At 35.2% G+C, this 22,005-nt stretch overlaps 1 protein-coding gene across 1 annotated transcript in view; it reads left to right on the top strand.

The window, feature by feature from the left end:
- RIF1 (replication timing regulatory factor 1) overlaps positions 1 to 22,005 on the top strand; it is a 35,736-nt gene that overhangs the window by 541 nt on the left and 13,190 nt on the right. The window contains exons 2-21 of the mRNA XM_062578632.1: positions 674 to 752; positions 1,419 to 1,515; positions 3,596 to 3,726; positions 4,123 to 4,217; positions 5,983 to 6,172; positions 8,120 to 8,212; positions 8,310 to 8,448; positions 9,433 to 9,584; positions 11,415 to 11,535; positions 12,534 to 12,707; positions 12,960 to 13,070; positions 13,324 to 13,386; positions 14,272 to 14,372; positions 14,789 to 14,875; positions 16,521 to 16,594; positions 16,726 to 16,906; positions 17,872 to 17,979; positions 18,223 to 18,372; positions 19,533 to 19,632; positions 20,879 to 21,143. Of these exons, the coding sequence (XP_062434616.1) occupies positions 674 to 752; positions 1,419 to 1,515; positions 3,596 to 3,726; positions 4,123 to 4,217; positions 5,983 to 6,172; positions 8,120 to 8,212; positions 8,310 to 8,448; positions 9,433 to 9,584; positions 11,415 to 11,535; positions 12,534 to 12,707; positions 12,960 to 13,070; positions 13,324 to 13,386; positions 14,272 to 14,372; positions 14,789 to 14,875; positions 16,521 to 16,594; positions 16,726 to 16,906; positions 17,872 to 17,979; positions 18,223 to 18,372; positions 19,533 to 19,632; positions 20,879 to 21,143 (2,511 nt within the window). The remainder of the gene's footprint in view (positions 1 to 673; positions 753 to 1,418; positions 1,516 to 3,595; positions 3,727 to 4,122; positions 4,218 to 5,982; positions 6,173 to 8,119; positions 8,213 to 8,309; positions 8,449 to 9,432; positions 9,585 to 11,414; positions 11,536 to 12,533; positions 12,708 to 12,959; positions 13,071 to 13,323; positions 13,387 to 14,271; positions 14,373 to 14,788; positions 14,876 to 16,520; positions 16,595 to 16,725; positions 16,907 to 17,871; positions 17,980 to 18,222; positions 18,373 to 19,532; positions 19,633 to 20,878; positions 21,144 to 22,005) is intronic.

Here is a 22,005-nt window from a genome sequence, read left to right as displayed (position 1 = left end):
AGAGTTTACAGGTCTCTAGTAAGAGCTGATTGGAACTAATATCCTAATCTAAGGATCATACCACAACAACGAGAAAATTCTGGGGTTGTCTTTCAATAACTACACGCGATAAGTTTGTTTCTCGCAATGCGAAACTGATTATTAACACTTTATAGGGAAACACTAACTCTCCTTTATGGATGTTGTGGGAAGTTCTTGCTGTTAGTTGTGAAAACAGAATCTTTCTGCTATCAGGCTTCTGCATTCTAAAACTTTTTTTTTTGAGTATATGTGGTTTTAGCTTGTTATATTGCTATGTAAAATTTTATTTAACTTTCAGTAGTCACAGGAAGTTTTTCCATTAACTTGTAATGTTTTTGTCAAAGATGACAAAAGAGGAAACTCCTAAATGTCTTCTATGCTTCATACACAAAATGGGTCATTAGTCGTTTCACTTTTTCTAATATGTTAGGATACATATGTTTTACCATTATGACAGACTAATTCCATGGTGATTAGTGGATTTGTTTTTTTTCCTAGTAATTTTTTTTTAGTTTTCTAAGTAAAAAAAAAAAAAAAAACTGTCCTATAATCACCATTTTAGACCAGTTAATGGATTGTGTATAAGAAGAAATCTATATTAACACCACATTTAACATTCGTGAATGTTGCTTATTTTCCTCTCTTCTTGAAGTCGCTTGACTGGTGGGGAGGGCAAAGAATTCACTGCAGAAGTTAGAAGACACTTTTCTCGACTTTGCAAAGTGTTGAAGGTATGTCTTTTCCACAAGATTTTTCTGCAGTTTATTTTAATAAACGAACCAAAGGTTTGTTTAGGTGGTCATGATACCTGGCCAGACTTGAATTTGAATTCATGTAATGCTAATTTGAGCTAGTAACATAGCAGTAAGGGCTTGTTGGTAAATTGTTTCCTTCATGTTATAAGAATTACTGTAGAGAAATAAATTTGAGAATCTTGGATGCATTCTTACTGCACCTTTTCTGAAAAATCAAATTTGACAGCACAGCACAGCATGTTCTGCCTGTCCTTAGAAACACTTTGGGGAACTGGAATATGAAGTAAATCTTAAAGCTGTAAAGGCTGTTGTTTTAGCCACTTTTTAAAAAAAATTCCTGTTTATATACTGTCCTGATGTTTAATAATAATTGGAGAGTTAGGTAGTAGTACATGCACAGAAAAGAAATAGCACATACTTAAGCAAAGATGTCTGTAATTTAGAGAGTAAAAATATCTTGAGAACCCCAAATTCTTTCAGTAATTTGGGTTGTATATAAATAGGATGCCTTTACTATAGTGTATATTTTCCATCACACATTCTGTTTTGACAGCTCTATTCATTAGGCAGAAGTGTTGGAATTAAGACAGTTAAAACTTTTTAGCCACTTCTGTGACTTGCGACTTTAATTTATTTTTTCAGGCACACATTTCTAGTCAAAACTTGGAGCTAAGTAATGCAGCATTACAGGTCTTAGGATTTTGTGTTTTTAATTCGAAGATTACATCTGAATTATCTGGTAAGCAAACTAAAACTTTCACATATTTGGTGATTAAAAAAATATAGCAGAGCTCTTTTGTTATTTCTCTATTACCATATACTTTAGTTTTGACTATATTTACGGTTCCCAAGGGGTACAGTAGTTTTGTCTCTAGCATTAAGCAGTGTGAGCAGTTCACTAATTACATTACAATTTATTGCACAAAATGGATTTCCATGCTGCAACACTAATACTGTTGTACTAATTTTCAATTTCAGTGAACACTTTGGTATCATTTAGGTTCTATAATTTGGATTTCTTGGCATCTTTTTTTCATTACTAATTCCACAATGCAAAAACGATGGACACGTGTGTGTGTGTGTGTGTGTGTGTGTGTGTGTGTGTGTGTGTGTGTGGAATACAGGGAGCTTTAGTAATAGGGTTTTTTTTTGGTTGGTTGGTTTTATTTTATTTTTTTAAATCCCTTAGTTCTAGCTTGTCACATTGGTGTGGTCTCTTAAATGTTGTGCTGGTAGAGTCCTTCAAATTGAACTAATTTAAAAGATTTCAGAACTTTATGATCTAAATTACTAAAAAGCACTAAACCCTTTTAACAATTTTTTTTTTTGCTGCTGAGAATGAGAGGGAATGCATCAAGGTTTTAAAAGAAAGAAGAAAAAAACCAAAACCGGATGTGTTAATGGAGGAGAGCTAATGTCTAAGTTGGCTGATCTTCAGGCAGTAGCTGTTACATGTTCCAGTGGTCAGGCATATTCATTTGCAGTAACAGGATCAAAAGCCACTCTGTGTGGGATGACCTGCAATCTTTGTGTGCGCACCTTTAGATTTAGTGTGTGGTAGGTATGCAGGTTATGCGGTAGCGAAAGATGGTTAAGCTAAGATTGCCTTTCAGGGGCACGCAAAGGAAAGTAGTGTAAATCAGCTGTTGCCTGGTACCTTGATAGTGCTGAACCTGTAGTAACTGTTAAGAATGACAAATGGCATACTGTCTATTCTGTGCTCCCATTCTCTTTCTGATGAATGCTGAGTGATTTTTGGATAAATGCACTAGAATCATCTTTAGTAGAGGAAAAACTTAACCTTGGGAAAGACTGAGCAGCATCCTATGATATATAGATGTGCAAACAGGATTTTTTGTTTTCACATGTTTGAAAGGACACTGCCATTCTGCTTACTGAAACTGATTCTTTGCCTCAATTCTTCTCATATTTTCTGAAGAATGTGTCCTGCTTTCCTCATAGTCAAACTTCCTGATGCCCTGTGGGAATGGGACATCTATAATAATGTCTGTATAGTCCCTTTCTTCTCTCCTATAATTTTTTTTAAACAGTTGGTCAATTGTAGTCAGTTTTGCTAGAGAACTTGAGGTTTCAGAGATAATTAAGTCCTGAAAATAGGTGGACAGGGAGTTCAGGCAAGAACTGTACATAACTCTGAGGAAGGGGCTATATGTGAGCTTATGCTTCTGAGATCATTTACCCAGGAAACTCAAATTCATAAGAAATCAGGCTTTATTCAATCTGAATTTGAAATAAATAAATGACTTTCTAGCTCTTCTTAGTTGTGTTTAAGTGCTTTGTTTATCTTGCTCTTCTTTGTAATCAGCTTGCTGTTACCTCAGTTTGAGCTTTGCTTTACTTTTTTTTTTTTTTTTTTTTTTTTTTTTTTTTTTTTTTTTTAAATAATAAAACCTCTTATAGTCCTTAATGAATTGTGTATGTCAGCATGGCAGTGAAATTGACTGGACAAAGTGCTGCTGAATTCACTTGAAATGAAGAAAAGTAATTAAAAAAAATGATCTTTAGCTTTTTTTTAGATAAAATTTTATGACTTTGTGATTTCATATGGTTCTATAGATATATACATACTATTAATGTAATTATCAATTTTTTTGCTCATTCTTGCTAATTGTCTTAAAAGGAATTTACAGAAATTGCTGGAGTAATGTTTAAGCATTAAAGTGTGACTTCCGCAAGCTTTAGTTGTATGGATCTCCTTGCTTTAGTATTTATCAGCTGAGCAAAATGACCTGAAATTTGCTGAGAAGTTGATTATAGTTACACAAACAGAATTTGAGTGCTATTAATTCTGATTTCAGCAACGGAAATACAAGAGTTGCTTTCAACAGTGAACGGCATTGCTGTAAAAACTTCAGACAAAAACACTCGCACTCGAGCACTTTGGGTAATCTCCAAGCAGACATTTCCTTCTGAAATTGTTGGAAAGGAGGTAAGTTAAGTTTCATAGATTTCCACACCCCGCCTTCTTCCCCTGGTTTCCGAAGGAAGTGAGGCTTAATGATACTTCTTGGTCACTCTCTACCTGTTGAGTCAAAGGCCATTTTCCACCAAATTTGACAGACAAGGAGAGGGCTCAGTTATATTAAGTTTTTAGAAATTTTTAAAACATGAATAGCTGTGGAGAGAAAAGAGTTCACAAATTTTTGCTGCACTTAATGGAAAAGCTGCAACATGAGCTTAGCTATTGTATTAGACCCCGATGGTGAAGCTGCGTAGGAGAGAAACATTTGCAAATACTTTAGTTTTCTTAGATTTCTAATCTTAACTGGACCCAGGAAAATCTAGTCGCATTAATACAGTGCTTGCTCTGATACTGTTTCCTCAGGTGTCCAGCATCATTTCTACTCTGGAAACGATACTTACTAAAGGAGATGTACATTCTATGGTTGTTGAATATGAAGCACTGAATGTTGTTATACGGTATGTGCACTGCAATATTAAATGTTAAAGTAAATGCCTAGGTTTCTGGAAAATATTGAAACAAAATCTTAGTGACTTAAAATATTCTCATGATAATACTTGCAATGATCTTTGAATTGTTAAATACATCAGATTTTTTTTTCTGTAATGCTTTCTATTATAGCCAGTGCAACAGAGTGAAATTGTATGAAATACTGTTTCTGGCCTTTTTCTAGACTCTTGAACCATTTCATCTGCAAAATATTCCGTTAATGAGAGTGACACTACTGAATCTGACACAAAGTAAAAGTAGTCAGCGTTCAGATGAACTTTAATTGCTTTCATTTTTAATGGCTTATTAGGAATGCTAAATTATTCCCGAAGCCTCACTTAAACTTCGCAAGTCATGTTCTTTTCATGTTCTAGTTTTCTTTTTCAAAGTCAAGCTGAGAAGTTTTCAGCTCTCATATGGAAGGATTTACATTGAAAAATGTATTCTCATCAGTGTTTTACAAATTTATCACTCCACTGTTCCTCATAACACTGTTGAAATACCGTTTAATTCCAAAGCCAACATTTTAGTCTAATACTGAAGAATGCATTCTTTTGGTCAGCTTTGGCAAAATGGTCAAAATAATAGATTTTTTTGTTTTGAATTAACTCAGTTTTTTATAGTAAATGTGTTAAGCTTAAATCTTTAAGTTCTGTCAGGGGAAAAAAATTCTTGAACTATATGCATCTATCTTGAATAGCAAATACGTTTCTAAGAAAAATATAGTTACTGTGGTAACTGGCTTGTTTTCTCCTGTCTATTTTAATGCATGAGATTTCTATAGCTGAGAAATTAGGTATTGCTTTTTTCATTTACTTGGTGTTTAGCAGTTTTTGGCATCTAGATAACTGCTCTTTCATCTCTCTTTTTGCAAATCTGAGATGCAGTACAGAATTACTTCTGAAAGTTGCACATTTTATTAACAGTTTCATATGCTTCTGTAGGATTACAGAAAAAAAGATTGTTACTCTCCAGAATAGGTTGTACTTAAAAATAAATTTTAAACAGTTATTGGATCTTGGGCTGAGTGACGCCATTGGTAAGAGGATACTATAGTTCAGAAGTCCCTTAGGCTGATGGCAAATTTAATTGAAAAATGTTGTCCTCAGCCTTCACCTCAAAAATGTGAACCGTTTTCTTGAACAAAATTGCTGAGAGGCAGCAATCTTCCTTAATGTGGCAAGACATTTCTTTAGCTATAGTGTTAGGGATTTGGTGTGTCTGGGCCACAGAAAACACCTGGGAATTTCTCTCTCTTACAGAGAGGCAACCTTCTTTCTAAAGACAAGTTTGAATACATACCAGGTACTTGTGGTTCTGAAAGCCCAATCAGCTTCAGTGTGGGATTGTGTAAACATACTGATTATTTTTTTGTCTTACTGTGGTCAGGCAACTAAGCACTACAGCAAGAATGAAATAAGGATACTTACGAATTATTTATGAAGGATGAATCTATTTTGGCTCTGTGCAAGTGTGTGCTGCATATATTGGTATCAGCACATGTAGCCAGTTGGACCTGATCAGGTCTGCATGAGACGTGTAAGGAATGGTTAATTTGCAAACTGTACTTGGTCCTTAATGATGAAGTGGTTGTATGTTTCTTTCAGACTTTGAATTATTGTGCTAAATTTGCCTAAAATGTTGTAATAGAATAAGAAGGACAACTATAAATGTCAGTTTGTTGCTCCCCTGCTGAAAGGGACATCTGAATTACTGTGTTCTTTTTGAATTCAGCTTAATGGAGCAGGCGCCAGCCCAAATGGGAGAAGAGGCTGTGAGGTGGGCAAAATTAATTATTCCTCTGGTCGTGCATTCAGCTCATAAGGTGCAGTTACGAGGTGCCACTGCATTGGAGATGGGCATGCCACTGCTGCTTCAGAAACAGCAGGAGGTAGCAGCTGTCACTGAACACCTAATGACCACAGTAAGTGGAAATGTGCCTTCTCTCTGTTCTAAAGGCAACAGCACTGGTTATCTTTTAATAATATAGGTAGAGATTTTTCAAGTAGCTTTTTGCTGTCACTGTGCATTAGCAGCAACTACATGATAACAGTTTTGACGGGAAAAAGTGAAGGTAATAACAATGTAGTTATAGGACCACTGTTTAAAAAAAGGTTTCTGATATAAATCATTGATCAGGATGATAACCTGCCTTTTTAAAATGACCTTCAAGCACCTGTCTTGATAGCCTTAATCAGACATAGCATCATTAAACTTTGTTGCCTCTTAAAATGAATTTAGTTTACCAAACTGTTATTTAAAAAAAAAAGAAAAAAAAAAAAAAAAAAAACCTTAGAATGGGAGTGACCCATGTTATCTATCCCAGCTTCCTGATCAAAGCAGGGGTAGTTAGATTAGGTTGCTCATGGCTTTGTCCAGATGGTGTTTGAACATCTTAAAGAATGGAAATCCTGCAGCATCTCTGTGCAGCCTGTTCCAGTACTTAACCGCTTCACTATTTAAAAAGTGTTGTGTGGGTGTGTGGTTTCTTTGTGTTGTTTTTTTTATTTGTTTTTTCCCTCCCCCTTTTGTCCAATTGGAATTTGCCTTGTTGAAACTTGTGACTGTTTCCTCCAGTCCTTTCCTTAAGTGCCTCTGAGAAGTGTCTGGCTTCTTCCTTATATCCCTATTGTAGGTTGTGAGGTTCCTGTCAGTCCATTTTTCAGGCTTGTTGAGGTCCCTCTGAATGGGAACCCTACCCGTCAGTGCTCCAACCAGTGTTTTCTCTGCCGAGCTTGGTGTCAGTGACAAACATGCTGGGGGTGTGTACCATGCCATCGTCCAGGTCACTGGTGGTGTTAAATCACTTTGGCTCCAGTGTTGACCCCTGATGAGTGCTGTGTACAAGCTGGGCCCTGAACTTGACCTTGGATCTTTGAGCCTGACAGTTCATACACACCTCTTGTAATCTGTCTGACTAGTTTGTATCTCCCCATTTGGCTACAAGGGCACTAGAGAATACTGTGTCAAAAATGTGCTAGAGTTGGATGCAGAACTTCTGATGCATCCCTGGGTCTGCAGAGCCAGTCATTTTCTCATAGCAGTCAGTCAGGCTGGAAAAGCATTTGCTCGTGATAAAACTGCTGGCTGCTTGTAGGGACCTTCTTGTTCATGTACTTGAAAATGGCTTCCATGGGAACTTGCTCCATTATTTTTCTGGGCACTGAAGCTGGCTTAGTTAGCTTGTAATTCCCCAGATCTTACCCGTTGCTTTTTTTTTTTTTCTTTTGCTGGTTGGCGTAACATTGTCTTTATTTTTCCTTCTGTCTATGAGACCCTCTCTTAATTGCTATGACCTTTCCAGAAATGATAGAGTGGCCTCATGGGGTCATCAGTCAACTTCCTCAGCACCTTTGGATGCACACTGTACAGCTCGCTGGACTTTTGTGTGTAGTTTTCTTAAGTGATCCCCAGCTCAGTTCTTCACCGTATGTTGTATCTTTGTGCCTAGGAGCAAAGGTTATAGGAGAGAGATGTTGAAGACCTGAGAGCAGACCTAGCCAGCAGAGGTGGAGGCAGGGAAGGCACTGAGTACCTCAGCATTTTCCACATCCTTCAAAAGGTTCCCACCCTATTCAGCAATAACACTGTGTTTTCCGTGGTGATCTTGTTGCCAGCATACTTGTGGAAGCCCATTGTGTTATGCTTAACATCCAACACTACCTGTTTGCTAACATTTGATTATTTTTTTAGGGTGAGGCTAAGTTTGGCAATTTACTGGCAAATGCTGCATGGTGCAGAACTGTATCTTTCTGATCTACAAATAATATGGTTAATTTCAAATTGTTTGTGATCTTCAAAGAGTTGTGAATACAATACATAGTTTTTAGAGTATGTGCCTTGCCAAAAATATTTTTCTTTTTTTTTGCAGAAATTAATTTCAGAACTTCAAAAATTGTTCTCTACAAAAAATGAGACTTATGTGTTGAAATTATGGCCACTATTTGTGAAACTGCTTGGCAAGGTGAGTAGAAAAGCAGTAAGTTTACTTCCCTAAGAATTCATGATTGTAGATTTTGACAGCATAAATATCTTAACTCTGTGAACATCTTTATCTTCAGACTCTGCATCGTAGTGGAAGTTTTATTAACTCATTGCTGCAGCTGGAGGAACTTGGATTTCGTAGTGGCTCACCAGTGGTAAAGAAAATAGCCTTCATTGCATGGAAGAGTCTAATAGATAATTTTGCTCTAAATCCAGGTAGTTTTAAAAACAAAAAGCTAACACCTGAACTGTTTTGTCTGTCATCACATTACCTAAATGGAAGAGAGTGCATTTTTTCCTCAGTTTGATAGTGCTCAACTGTATATGCTTATACATAAGCAAAATTAAAATACGCTTTTTCTTATTTTCTTTTGAGAACTGACTTTATTTGATCAGTTCTAATTTTGCTGCCAGGAGAAATTAACAAACCTTATTTTATAACAGCTTGAGCCAAACAGCAGTGAAACAGAAGAAAAAACATTATTTTATAGGTATTTCATTGTATCAGCTAATTCAATAAAACCAATGCTTAAGACTGCTGTAGTTCTAAAAAAAAATACGTGGTGTTACTGTCATTTGTGTTGTGTCCTAATACAAATAATTATGTACTGCAAAAGCAGTCTGAGCAGTTTTGTGTTAATTGCAGAGGGATGTGTTCTGTTGCAGCTGAATTGGCTAAAAGTTTCTCCTCTTTGCTCAACTTTATCCAAGTACTCAAACTTCTGTCCAGACTTTCTTTGCTATTCCTACATGATAGGAAGATAAATTTAAGTAATCTGTAACTCATTATAAATGCTTCAATGGTAAATTATCATTTGTGACTTCAGTATACTTTAAAATCATTCAGTCTCATTCAGTAGTAATGTGTGTACACATTATATTATTGGTTTTCTAGTTTCTTTAAATTATCAAGCATAAGTGGATATCATTCTCCCATGTTTACATTAGTATTCAGCAGGCTTCATGTCAGTCCTGATATTGAAAAGAAATACCTGCTATTTCTGGAGTCATTTCATAAAGCCTCTAGAGTAATAAAAAAGGTCAGAAAGATTGCTGTATACATAAGGTATATTCAAAAAATGTTACTCATTGTATTTTAAGCTGAAATACATTAGGAAGAGACGTGGTTTAAAAATTTTTTTGCTCTGCAAATCAAATTTTAATTGCATTACTTAAATACCGATTTCTTTTTTCCTCGAGATATCTTGTGCAGTGCTAAAAGGCTGAAATTGCTAATGCAGCCACTGAGCTCTATCCATGTGAGAACAGAGGCTTTGGCACTGACAAAACTGGAGGTCTGGTGGTATTTACTTATGAGACTGGGACCGCAGCTGCCTGCCAACTTTGAACAGGTAAAAAAAAAAAAAAAAAAAAAAGTAGTTATTTAGGCTGTGTTGAGTGTGTGAAGCTATGTCTTCTCTCTCATATACATTTTTATAAACCTTTTGTCGTTCCCTAGTTTAGTATTAAAATGAAGCTGTTGTAAGGGACTAAGTCTGGCTTATATGCATATGTATGCTACACATGCATATATTCTGTGTGGAAGGAGTATTTGGGGCTGTAGTTGCAATCTTTTTAAAGCTCTAAGAATTGAAAGCATATCTGCATGTCATGTGAATACCTCAGTGAAAATCTCTGCTCAGTGCACAGTCGTAGATTTGTCCTTTCTCTGTGGAAGTATGTACTTTGCAAAGTCTGCTGTAGGAAAACATACCGAAAAGAATGCAAAATATTTAGAACACAATGTAGAAAAATGATCCAGGTCTACTTTTCTGTACAATTTGCAATCAATCCGGCACTGCTTTGCCTTTCCAAAGGAACATCCAGTGAACAAGGTGAAGAACAAACTATTATGATAGTCTATCCACAAAAATATTGTGAAAGCCTTCAACTTCATGTTTATCGAACTGTCAGCAAATACGTGGAATACTGAAAGGAGTGTTTACGTCTGAGCAGATGTAGCACTCATGTCTGCTCTAGTCAGTTGGTAATGTGTACAATCTTGTATTATGTTGTCTATTTTATAAAGATGCAAGCAGAAGTTAAAAGTAAGGAAAATAAAGTGCTCCCAAGTGTATTATGCACAGAACAGAGACCAACTTTTTAATACTGTATTTGACAGTAATGGAAATATTTGTTGTAAAAGTTGTTCTGAGATGTGTGTGACTTGGAGGGGCAAGGGGATTAATGTTTATATTTTGTCTTCCTGAAACACTAATTATTCTGGCCTGTGCTGACTTGAAATAATACTTAGATAATACTTCCAAGAGTCATCATTGACTATAATGTGCAAGCTAATTTCTCCCTTGTTCAAACGGGATAGACCTGAGTGAAGGTTTCTGTGTTCTGTTTACTATGGATTTGAAGGTTTAGAAGACGTTTAAGCAGTGCTTAGGTAGTTGAGTTGACTTTAATAGTGGTAGTTGCGCTTGTTCTGGAAATTGTTTGATAGAAAATTTGACAATGTTGGTATTCACTTTATAGTGGGAATGAATAAAATGTTACTATGATGTTTATGAATTTCATTAAATTAAACTTCAGAAGGTGAGAGAAGGGGGGGGGTTCATTTACCTTTAATTATAGTACAGTTACGTCAGTTTTGCAATAAGTTTGGTTTAATCTAGCTTTCAGGAGTCCAGCAAAGGGCTACTAAAGTGATTGAGGGATTAGAGCCTCTCTCCTATGAGGAAAGGCTGAGAGGGCTGGGACTGCTCTGCCTGGAGAAAGCTCAGGGGGATCTTATCAATTGTATAAATATCTGAAGGAGGATGAAAGGAGGATGGGACCAGATTCTTTTCAGTGGTGCCTGGCAATATGACAAGAGGCAGCAGGCATAAACTGAAACACAAGCAGTTCCCTCTGAACATAAGAAAACTTTCCTCCTCTGAGGATCTGTGAACAGAACCATGGGGGCAGGTTGTCCAGAGAGGTTGTGGAGTCTCCTTCCTTGGAGATATTCAAAACCCATCTGGACATGGTCCTGCTTTAGGTGATCCTGCTGGAGCAGGGGTGTTGGACTAGATCTCCTGAGGGCCATTCTAATCTCAACCATACTGTGATTCTGTGAAGTACCCAGAAATTCTGGAAACACTGATACTGTGAACAGTAGTAGTCTCCATTGAAACTTAGCTTTTTAACTGCTTGTTTGTGTCATTTGTCACTGAGGTTTGGTGTCTTTTCAGGTTTGTGTACCATTAATCCAAAGTACTCTAAGTCTAGATTCTTATGCTGTGTTGCAAGGAACACCTTCACGTGGACCAGCCAACCAGAGTTTAGCCTCAGCAAACTCTACACAGAAATCAGGTATTAAAACACAAGCCCCCTTCCCACTATATTTCAGAAGGGACTAAAGACTCTTACACTTTTTCACTTACAATACATTAGTAATGAAAACAATATTTAGAATATTGCATGTCCATCTGAGAGATGTGACTTACATTAGCTAATAGACTGTTTGCAGTCATAATTTTACAAAATCACACTAATCATTTTTTTTTTGAAGTCTAGTTTTTAATGCCCTGAATTGTGTTGCTTTTGGTGAGGGAGCCTTGATACTCAATATGAAACTCTGTTTCTTCATATTTGTTTGTATATGCACTATTGTATACACCATTTTCAGTTCTATAGTATTTTCACTATAGGTAATCCCTAGTTTTGGGGAATAAGTAATCCTTAATTTTGATTCTTTAAATATGTGTTAAATACTATCAAGTTGAGCTGTGTATCTAAATGTGAGAGTTATGGAACTGCTTTTCTTCACTGTATAAAACACCCAGGAGTCTAGGCCTTATGTAATTGTAGGTTGCTGTAATTAGAAACCTCAAGGACATTGTGTGAGTGTCCTGTATGTGTGAATCTTCTTGTTGTTCCTTTTAACAGGAAAACTAGTTAATTTTAATTTTGTAAAATCCTCTTTGAAATCCTTCAATATTCTTTGCATCTGGGATCTCTTACACTTGAATATGAAAGTTGTAATGGAAATGCTTTTGTAGCAGTAGAATTAGTAGTAGTTGCTGTAAAATAGCATCTTACGTGGAAAGACTTTTTTTTAAGGCCTGGAGATCTTTGGAAGATAGGTATGCTTTCAAAATATATTTTTATAATTGATGTTAACCTAACTTGGAGTGGGAGTTTGTACTAAATGTCTGATAGTCAGAGGTCCTTTCGAGCTTGTATTATTATTATTATTATTTTTTTTTTTTTTTAAGTGTTAACTTTGGGGCTTTGGTCTGAATCTTTCGTTTGATTCTAGATGAAATACTCATCAATACAACAATGTAATTTTTCAACCCTCCTTCCAGGTCCTTATCCATTTGGAAGTCCAGTCACACCAAGGATGAACTTGAATTCTAGTACAGCAGGAATGGTGGCAATTCCTTCCATTCAACTTTTGGGAATCGAAATGCTGCTTCACTTCTTGAGGGGCCCAGAAGTTTTGAATTTTGCTAAGCAAAATAAGCTGGTACTCAGTTTAGGTATATGAGTTATTTTTCAAATTACTTTTGTATAATCTGAAATTACTGTTAATAGACATAAAGATGTCCATTAGCATGAAAAGCTTGAAATATTTGAAGGTGATAGTTGTCATCTTTAATGTTAGAAAATGTTTCCAACTGTATCAAACACTTAGTGCATATTTATACTTGTTTTTTTTTTTTTAAAAGATTTGTGTTAAAAATAGACCACAAAATAACAGATTTACAGAGTGTGTTTTGTTCTTCTTGTAGAGCCTCTTCAGTACCCGCTGATCAGTAGCCCTTCTTTTTTTTGTAAGCATGCCAGCATACTTATAAATGCAGTTCAGGATGGCTTCATTGCAATTGGAAAAGAGGTTCCTGGTAAGAATTTAATGGTGAAGTTAGATTTTTCTTTTTCTCCCCTAGATTGTTTCCAAGAAAAGATCAGGAAAACATAAAGTAACCATTATTCTGTAGTATTTCAGTGCTGACATTACCTAATAGAACTGATCTGTCTAGGTTTGAAAGATTGAGCTGTGGCTTAAACTCTGTAGATTAACACAGTTTGTATTTTAACTTCAGTGTCTGTTCAAAGTTTTTATTACAAACTGAATAGAAATATGTTATCTTGCAGATTCTATGCTCAGTATTATATGGAAGGACATTAATGGATATGTAAAAACAGCTATTGAATCAGGTAAAAGTATTTTTTTATTGGTTATTGCTGACCAGTTAGTTTTATTTTTTATAAGACTAGACTTTTTGCTAGTAGTTGACCATCTGTTAGGCACTGGTGATAGTTGTTCTTAAAGAAACAAGCTAATCTTTGCATGATGCCTCCATCTTTATTACTAAAAAAAAAAAAAAAAAAATCTGATTCAGTGAGGCTTAGTAGCGAAGGCACAGTACCATATGACCACAGCTGTTTTGTCTTTTAAGCAAGAAGATGTAGAAGCACTACAATTGCTTGAGCAGTTGTGCTTTTCATACTCTAAGAAGCTTTGCCATATCAAAAAAAATTATCCCACCTCAAGCCTCTGTATTGAGGAAAGATTTAAGATTTTTCAGTATCTTAAATTAGTATAAATTGTTCCTTATGTGACTACAGCTACGCTTTTAAATTAGATTTTTGTCTTATAATAAACATCTTTATGCATCTGTGAAGAGATTAAATTATTCCATATTTTTTAATTACTCTATAAAGGCCTTAAGTCCAGAACATTCTTAATACAGAAGTTTTGTTGCACTGAAAGGTATAACTAAAAAGCATAGCAAAAATCCAGTACTAAATATTACTTGGATGAAGTAATACTTCACAGCATTTTTGAACATGTCAAAGTCAAGTGTATCCATGTTAAAGGTAGGAAAGTTTTTCAATTTTAATAACAAAACTTTTTTTTATCTTTAAACTTAGTACACTGCTCTTTAGAGTGGAGTCTTGATAATCTGATTCTGTAAAGTATCTGGCATATGTTTATAGCAATATAATGCACTGTAAGCTGAAACAAATCCTGTGTATTTGTTGATGATCAGAGTGACTATTAGTCTGTTCTGCTGTAACTGTAAATATACATTGTTCTAGGAAATAAGAAAGAAAAGCAAGGGTCCGAGGTACTGACTATGTTGCTCCAGGCCTTAAAAAACACTGTTAGATCAAATTCTCTTCCTATGCAGAAAATACTGGTAAGTCAGATGTGTGTTTTTTTAATCTCATTATCTTTTTGTTTTTTCTGAATTCTACTTGATGGCAGTCTTCTGCATGTTTTTTTTTTTTTTTATATCAGAACTGTCTCGTAAGAGCCAACTTTTTTTGGTGAAAACTTCACTAAGTTAGGCGATTGTAATCAGATTACACAGTGTTCCTTAAGGGTTTCTTAAAAAACATTTTAGATCTATCAACAGCGCTTACCGTATTGGATATGTGATTCTTCTCACAGAGCCTTTTGCTTCGAAGAATAGCTACTTTTACAATAGATTTTCTTTTTTGACTCTTGGAGGAGCGCGTGTTACAATTTTGCTAGTATTTTATACTGTTACAAAAATATCTTTCCTAAGATTCCTAGTATTTAAATATGTTTTTTTCTTTTTCCCTTCCTTAGTCCCTCATTGACATTACTGTTAAGGAGTTGCCCCCCAAAGTATTGGGATCACCAGCTTATCAGATTGCTGACATGGATCTCTTAAATGTAAGTGTGACTCTTTTCCAGATCTTTGCCCTTATTTATCCTTAGTCATTAGGAAGTCATATGTGCAAATGTACAAAGAGCTTTAAGTCATGACATCCAGATCATTTGAAAATTTTATATTATTCTGCTTTCCAGAACACACTGTTTTGAGCCGCTGACTTCTCGTGAATAATTTAACTGTCTATAGCTAAATAGGGATGTGCTGAAAATACTGAATGAAACACTTTCTCCTTTTATTTATGTCATGATTTACTGTAGAGGTTGCAGATAATTTTCAAGGAAACTACAGTAGTCTAACTGTATAGTACTTGTTACATACTGAAAAATAAAGTTTTGGGAAAACGCTGTGAAGGTACAAGTGTTATACTCAGGAAAAATCAAATGCACAGACACAAAACGATGTCTTACCAGACAGTGTTACTGCAGGAAATGATCAGAAGTCATTTCCTGAAAATATCAACCATAATCTACCTTAAAAGAAAGAAGGGGAGAGTAAAAAAAAAAAAAGAAAAAAAGCTGATATCCAGCATTAGAGAAAAATACTCTCGTTATGTTTGAATCCTAAGGAGTGTTAATGGGAGTTCTATACTGAATGCTGTGTACTGCATTGGAAGGGAAAACTAGATGAGGGTAATCTAGAAAACTATAGAAAATAGCCTGTGAGAAAAGGATAGAAATAAGATTTTTGATTGGAGCAAAACAGATTGAGGGGGGCATGCTAGCAGTCAGATATTTTTTTAAGGTGGTTTAGAGCTGTTTAAAATCAAAGGGTGATCAGCTCTTCTACATTAGTCACAGCAGATAGAGGCATTTTCTGGTTTATTTTGCAGCAGCAGAGGGCATGGAGCTGTCTAGCCTGTGCAAGTAGCTAATTGTTTACACTTTTAGTTGGGGAGTACATGGAATTCTTTCGGAGGGAGGCAGAAGGAGGGCTTAAAAGCAGACCAGTATCTGTGAGGATATCTGAATATGACAGAGCAAGTGAATGCCTCAAGTGGTATAAATTCTGTGTAGCAGAACTGACTTAAGAGCTCGATTCTCAAGGATATCTTTGTTTTTTGTTTTTGAGGTTTTTTTAAGCCTCTAAAGTTAAAGTCAGCACTTCATTAAGGCTGATGAAGTTTTTACTGGCAGATAATAAATATATTTTGTTAAATGTCTTGGCATTAGCAAGTCTGAAATAATTCTCTGACAGATTTTTTTTTAAGATTCAAGGTTATCTGAAAGATGTCTTACTGAAACTTTAAGCAAAGGAATTGTTCAAGGAATTGTAGTATGCAGTATTGGCATTAATGCATACTTACCTGTTGTATTGCGTATCATTTCAAGGCAACAAGAATGACAAAGTACTATAACTCATAACCTTTTGAAAAAGGAAAGTTTTTAGCTTCAGCTGTAATATAACAGATATTCTGCTGAAGTATTGGGACCTTTCACAACTAGTTTTTATTTTGAAATGTTAAAATTGACAGTTCCCACAGTTTGCTTTTAATGGTTACAGACTTCTGGCTTACAGTTGAATATAGTAGATAGATACACATTTCTGGCTTACAGTTAAGTATAGAAGATACACATTTAAGTCAGTCAGCTATTTCATTTGTTCCAAGTATAGATGGTTTTGACCTCTTGAATTTTCTTTTACAAGGGAACACCAGCTTTGTTCTTAATTCAGCTGCCTTTCCATAATAACCTCTTGGAACAGTGTGTAACAGATGAGAGGTATGTGTTCTGAAGTAAGATTACTGTGTTTTTGTTTTTTTAAAAAACAAGCTTCTCATAGTCTAAGATTTTATTACACCTTCTTTCTAACTTCAGTTAAAAACTTACCTATGTAACTTTCTCTTCTCTAGATTCTTCATAATCCTGGAAACTCTTGTGGGTTATGTTTTATCTGGTCCTACATCTCCACTGGCTTTCAGTGAATCTGTGTTCTGCATTATTAATCAGAGTGCAAATCAGGTGGAAAACAAGGAGCATCTTTGGAGAATGTGGAGTATTGTTGTTAATCCGCTAACTGAATGGATTAATCGGGTATAGTGTGTGTTCCCCCACCCCACCCCCCACCAAAAGAAAAAACACAGGGAAGAATTTCCTACTTATCTTTATTTTCACGTGTTTTTAGGAATTAGATGTCTTAAAGTGATGGTGAGATTACATAAGGCTTGGTAGTATTTGTGAAAGTAGGATATGTACAGCAATTTTTAAGGTTCATAACTGAAGAATGCACATTGCAACGTGAGGTAGTAAAAAGGAGGAGGAAAGCAGGAGTGCTGATCAAAAGTGAGGTTTAGTGATTCCAGTCAGAAGAGTAATCACGCTTTAGCACAGTGTGTGGTACAGTGTTGGGATTTTTTTTTTTCCTTTTTAAAGATTTCAGACATGTTTATAGATGTGCTTTGAGCCTTCAGTGTTGCCTGATTGTTACAAAGGATGGAATCTTGCCCTTCAGGACGTCTTAGCCTTTAATAATAAGTTTTTTTTTGCTCTTTGTGAATACTGAGTTGCAAGATTTAGGTTGTAATTAGAACAGTGTTTTCCAGTAATGTTAGACTTCTTAATTGAAAGCTGTAATAAAAGCCATGTAAAATGTAATATTCCACTGGTTCTGCAGGCTACTTGCTAGAAATACACTGACTTTAAAGCTAATCACCGTGCAGTCATTGGACTGAAAAATTTGAAGGAAGTTATTTTTAGGTGCTTTAAATAGGTTGCTAGCATAATTTACTGCAACTGAAATAAGTGAAAATAATTAAAATTTCTAACTCTTTTTCCTCTGGAGTTAAGGAGCAATTTTGGAATTAAAAAGTAGTGCTCCCCTTCTTCTCCACCCGTTTAATAATGGTTTCTACTTAAGCTTTGAAGGAGCTGAGAAATGGCTAATTTAAAAACACTAAGTTATTAAACATGTGCAAATTTTTTGTACAAAATAAATGCTTTTAGAACAATCTTATATAAATTTTGCAGGTTTCTAATCCACAAAAAATTTGTCATTGCAGACTAATGAAGTAAATCAGGGTGATGCGCTGGAACACAACTTTAATGCTGTTTATAGTGCATTGTTGCTACCTGTATTCCATATCTTTCCAGTTCAGGAATTTCCACAGGTAACGGTTAATTCCTAATGGTGATTAGAAACTGTGGGTTTTATGAAAATTAAATAGATTAGATAGTACTTCATAAGTGCTATTGGAGTAGAGTTTCATTTACCTCTGTGTGTGTATAATATATATAAAAATATTTAAGACTACTGTTTGAAGGCTGGAATAGGTTTTACAGAAGAAAACTTAAAAATTTTTATTTCTATGCACAGACGTTTATACTTATAACTGTTTCTTTCTATTTTAAAGCCAACTATGAAAACCTTGTTTCGCACTTGGTCAGACCTGTATAGAGCATTTGCTCGCTGTGCTGCTTTAGTTGCAACAGCAGAAGAAAACCTATGCTGTGAAGAACTTTGTGCAAAAATAATGTCTGGGCTAGAAGGTGAAACTCCAGTAGTGAGTATAAACCAGTGATATTGAACTATATGAATATTTTAGCAGACGTATTTTAAACTATGTACATATGCAAGAACATATAGAAAGTTTTAATGTAGCGTTTTCTGTAACTTAGAAGTTGGCAGTGGGGAGGACTTAAAGCAGTATGAAAATTCTTTTTATTAGTGAGAGTTATTGAGTTGATCCAAAAATGGATTGAAAGAGATAAAAGTAATTATAATGCTTTATTATTAAAACAAGTTAAGCAGGTTTTGCGTTTGGCTTCTAAATATTTAAATAATACTGACTTAGTGAATGTCATTATCATGATAAATGTAATTTGACCAGTTGAAATTAATATATAGAAATAACTTAAAGTCAAATTAACCAATACCAAAAAAAACCCTGGATGTTTTCATTAGGAAAGAGAATAGAGTAGCATCATAGCATTCAGAGAACATAGTTTGCTCTATTCCTGGGTTTGCAAGACCAAATCAGATGGCAAAAATAAGAGTGTCTGTAGGTGTCAGGGAGTGTTACCTTTGAAGCATCTAAGATTATGTTCCAGAGTTGAATATCTTGGGGGAGAGAAGGGGGTGAAGAGAGGATACTGTGAAAAGAACAAACAAGAAATGACTAAAAAAGCAGAATATGAAAATATTCAATTTGGAGAAAAAGAAAATGCTTGACATGAGTCTTTTCATCTGTACTAGAAACTGACTGTGCTTTTTGAATGTAGTGTTGTTAATGAAAATCTTGCTGTCAACACCATTGTGACTTTTCTAAAAATCAGGTTTTGTATAGTAACTGAAACTAAGCACACACTGAAATTTGATGACGTGTTCTGCTAGACAGCTAGTGCCTTGAACCTTTATGTTTTTTTTATGCATCTTCTAATATCTTCTTACAACTGCCTGTTACTGTTTTTTCTCTTTAGAATTATATGTGTGTGCATCTCACTTGTGTAGAGGGAAGACTAAATATTTAATCTTATGTAAATGTGCTTATTTTAAATCATAATATTTTCTTTTCTTAGTCTTACCTGATCATGCAGTGAAATTTCATCTGTTTCGTTGCTTCCAAATTTGAAGTTTTTGCATTGCTGTCTTGAATGGCTTTGTGTTTTTTGTCACTATAACTTTTTTTTAAAGATTTGCTGATGACTTCTGTTTCTTATTCAGATCCTTTCAGTGGTGGATGGTCTCATCCATATTATATCAGTTATGGTGGACTGCATCAACTTTGCACCGTATTGTATTAAATATCAACCAAAAAGTAGATGTAAGAAAACATTTGAATATTGCAATTTTCTTTGTCTTTTTTTTTTTTCCTTCCTGGGCTGGTTGAAAGCTGGAATTACAGTAGTCAAAAGTGATGACTGTAAAATATTGGCAGTCCATATAGTATACATATTATCTAAGCACTGAAGAGACTTAAATAAAAGTTGCAAAAATGAACTCAAAATATCATCCAGTGTATCTAGGTATCTTTTAAATTGTTGAGAAGTTTAGTAGTTATTGAACTTGACTAGTTTGACAAAGACTTACTAAACTTATTACTAAACTTCAGTTTGACAAAATACAGCATGTGTGAAATTCCTGTAAACATTGAGGCTGCATTCTTTTTCAGTTTGCTTGGGAATATAGCTCTGATTCAGTTTGAAGATGTGTTTGATGTTTCAGCAATAATTTCATTTTTTGTGTATGAAATCTACTTTTGTTCTATTTAAACATGCTCTGAAGTAGTAATGCTTGATCATTAAACCATAGTCTGTCTATATAATAAATACCTGCTTAAAATGAATGTTAATATTACAATTGAAAGGCTACTGCTTGTGAAGCTGCTTTGCTTAACATTAATCAAGAATAGGATTAATAAGTTTGCAGAGTGGTTTCCAACTTTGCGTTGAAATCCATGGTAATACATGGATACAAAAGGACATTGTATGTAAAAGATGCTTTGTGCTGTTGCTGTTTCCCATTTACAATTACTGAAGAAAGGATTTGCAAAGTAACTGTAACTCAGTATAAAACTGAAGGGTGGTTTTAAAATAACTTTACCCATTTGAATGTTAGGGTAGCAAGTCACTGTGTTGGACTATGATTTAATTGAAAGCCTTAAGGAAAAACATGATGGAACCTTTTCCCTTTGACTAAAACTTCCCCCCCCTATTCCTGTACTAAAACTTACGCATATTGGCTAGTATCTATACTGTGGTTGCCATCTTTGTGCAAGTAAGGATACTTAAAAGCATAGTCATTTGTATGACCAACTATAAGTATAAAGAAAAAGAACTGAAATTGTATCTATAATGTTATCATAAAGTAATGCATTAAAGATGCAAGTCATCTGTTAGGTCTGTGTGTTAAACTATTTTTATACAGATACAGTTTAGGAATCAAAGTTCTGTTTCTCACGTAGAAAAAAGTTCTAATATATTTTGTTGTAATATGTGTAGGCTAGATAGGAATCTTAAAGCATGAAGAAAGGGTGAAAAAATAAACTTCTAAAAAATTTTTTTCTTTAGCTCCACAGACGCCTACGGATTGGTCTAAGAAGAAAAAGGAACCCCTTGGAAAGCTTGCATCTCTATTCAAACTCCTGGTGATGTTAATAAACTCTTTCCATGTGTTCAGTTCCAAAGAAATCTGTTCAGAAACACTGGTCTCTGTTGGTCCTTCAATTATTGCTATTCTTCACAATATCATCAGCCACGTTTCATTGCCTTCAGTGATTGGGACTATGTTTGCAATTTTTTCAAAACCTCTGGCAATATTTTATGAAAAAGCGAAGTGAGTATTTTAGGAGTGATTGGAAAACTGGATTAATTGTCTTGCTGCTTATTGGTGTAATTTTGTGTAGTCTGTAGCAAGCATCATATTTAAATATAGTTCGGGGTTTTCAAACCATCAATCCTGGGATACTAAGAATTTTCAGCTCCTGCTAGATTTCTTTTAGAGCACAGAGTATTTTGCTGGACTCAACCTAGTTAGTAAGTACCATTTTTGTAGCACACCAAGGTACTGAAAGTAGAACATACCTGTTGGGGCTAGTCACCGAGAGCCAGCTGGTTTCTGTAATGTTTGTGTATAAACTGGGGTGCAGGAGCTGAGTGCGCAGTGGTACCGAGCTGGTGCGGCCTGGCTGGTGCAGCACTGCGTTAGGCTCATGCTGCTCAATTTAAAGGAGTTGGGTGCTCTGGCTGATGTGCACAGCGGTCCTCAGTGCTCTCCAGTGCGTTACTTGCTAGTCTGCAGTGCAGCCAAGGTTCAGTGGGATTCCTAAAATGCGCATGCAAGTAGTATTTTGTATCATAAGGCTTTTCTTTAGAAGTGAAACCAAACTTAATTCCTTTGCGAAAGGAAACCTGTATAACTTCTGAAAGCTTGATGTTCCAAAATATTATTCACTCCAAAGAGGCAATAATATTTCCACTTCATTATGTGCAAAATGAAAATTTCAGTCATGATGTTCTGTTTCTTTAGAAGTGGCCATAGAAACAATGCTTATCCAAAACAAGGTGCCCATAGGTAAATATGGTCTGAAAATCACTTAGTACAGCTGTAAAAATTTTAGAGCTTGAATAAATTCTTCTGTCAAGACTGAGTTGAACTACACCTTTTTCCACCTCCCACTTTACCTCTGAGCATGGTC

This window comes from Rhea pennata, chromosome 6 (genome assembly GCF_028389875.1).
Source record: "Rhea pennata isolate bPtePen1 chromosome 6, bPtePen1.pri, whole genome shotgun sequence".
Classification (NCBI taxonomy): domain Eukaryota; kingdom Metazoa; phylum Chordata; class Aves; order Rheiformes; family Rheidae; genus Rhea; species Rhea pennata.
Note: the sequence above shows the minus strand (reverse complement) of the source record. Positions and strands in the feature narration are given on the sequence as shown.